This window comes from Microtus ochrogaster, chromosome 18 (genome assembly GCF_000317375.1).
Source record: "Microtus ochrogaster isolate Prairie Vole_2 chromosome 18, MicOch1.0, whole genome shotgun sequence".
Classification (NCBI taxonomy): Eukaryota; Metazoa; Chordata; class Mammalia; order Rodentia; family Cricetidae; genus Microtus; species Microtus ochrogaster.
Genome location: NC_022020.1, coordinates 53089527 through 53090212, shown reverse-complemented (window position 1 = coordinate 53090212; position 686 = coordinate 53089527). Strand labels below are relative to the sequence as shown.

The 686-nt window shown below is 43.0% G+C and overlaps 1 protein-coding gene across 1 annotated transcript in view; it reads right to left on the bottom strand.

The window, feature by feature from the left end:
- Positions 1–686, bottom strand: part of Cep192 (centrosomal protein 192) — an 81585-nt gene that overhangs the window by 62682 nt on the left and 18217 nt on the right. Inside the window, exon 11 of the mRNA XM_026783373.1 lies at positions 59–148. Coding sequence (XP_026639174.1) covers positions 59–148 — 90 coding nt within the window. The remainder of the gene's footprint in view (positions 1–58; positions 149–686) is intronic.

Sequence of the window (686 nt, the reverse complement as noted above, 5' to 3'; positions counted from 1 at the left end):
CCCCCAGAACGGCCTCTCGGGCATGAGGACTGGGTGTCTCATCCACAGTGCACGGCTTCTCCCCCAGAACGGCCTCTCGGGCATGAGGACTGGGTATCTCATCCACACTGCGCAGCTCTTTCCCCAGAACAGCCTCTCCTGCATATTCCTTTAAAAATTATTAATGAAACAACAATAAATTCTGTTTTTCACACTCATTTTAACACTTAATGGAGAAAGCAGTGCAACTCCTAAAACATGCTTATTATATTAGTAAACAGTCTATACAGTACTCAGTATATCCTCAACTATGTATAAGCCAAAGTTAAGCAATTTACCAAAACCAAAATTAAAAATGTGGTTATGCTCAAGTCTATCAGCAGATGCATTATAGATACTAATCTGAGTGTTCTCAACTCGGTTACTGTAATTTAAAAAAAAAGAGGGGGGATGTTCATGGACTGACAGATACTACTGGGCCTCATTAACTGGGTCCAATGCTGAGGCTAGCTCTAGTAGAATCCAAAAGCTTTTCTGTCTCTTTAAAGGACATAATATCTTGCCAATACACTATCTGAAAGTCTCAAACAAAGAAGGTTTAAAAATCCAAGACGCCAAAGATGCTGGGCGGTGGTGGTGCACGCCTTTAATCCCAGTACTCGGGAGGCAGAGGCATGTGGATCTCTGTGAGTTCGAGGCCAGCCTGG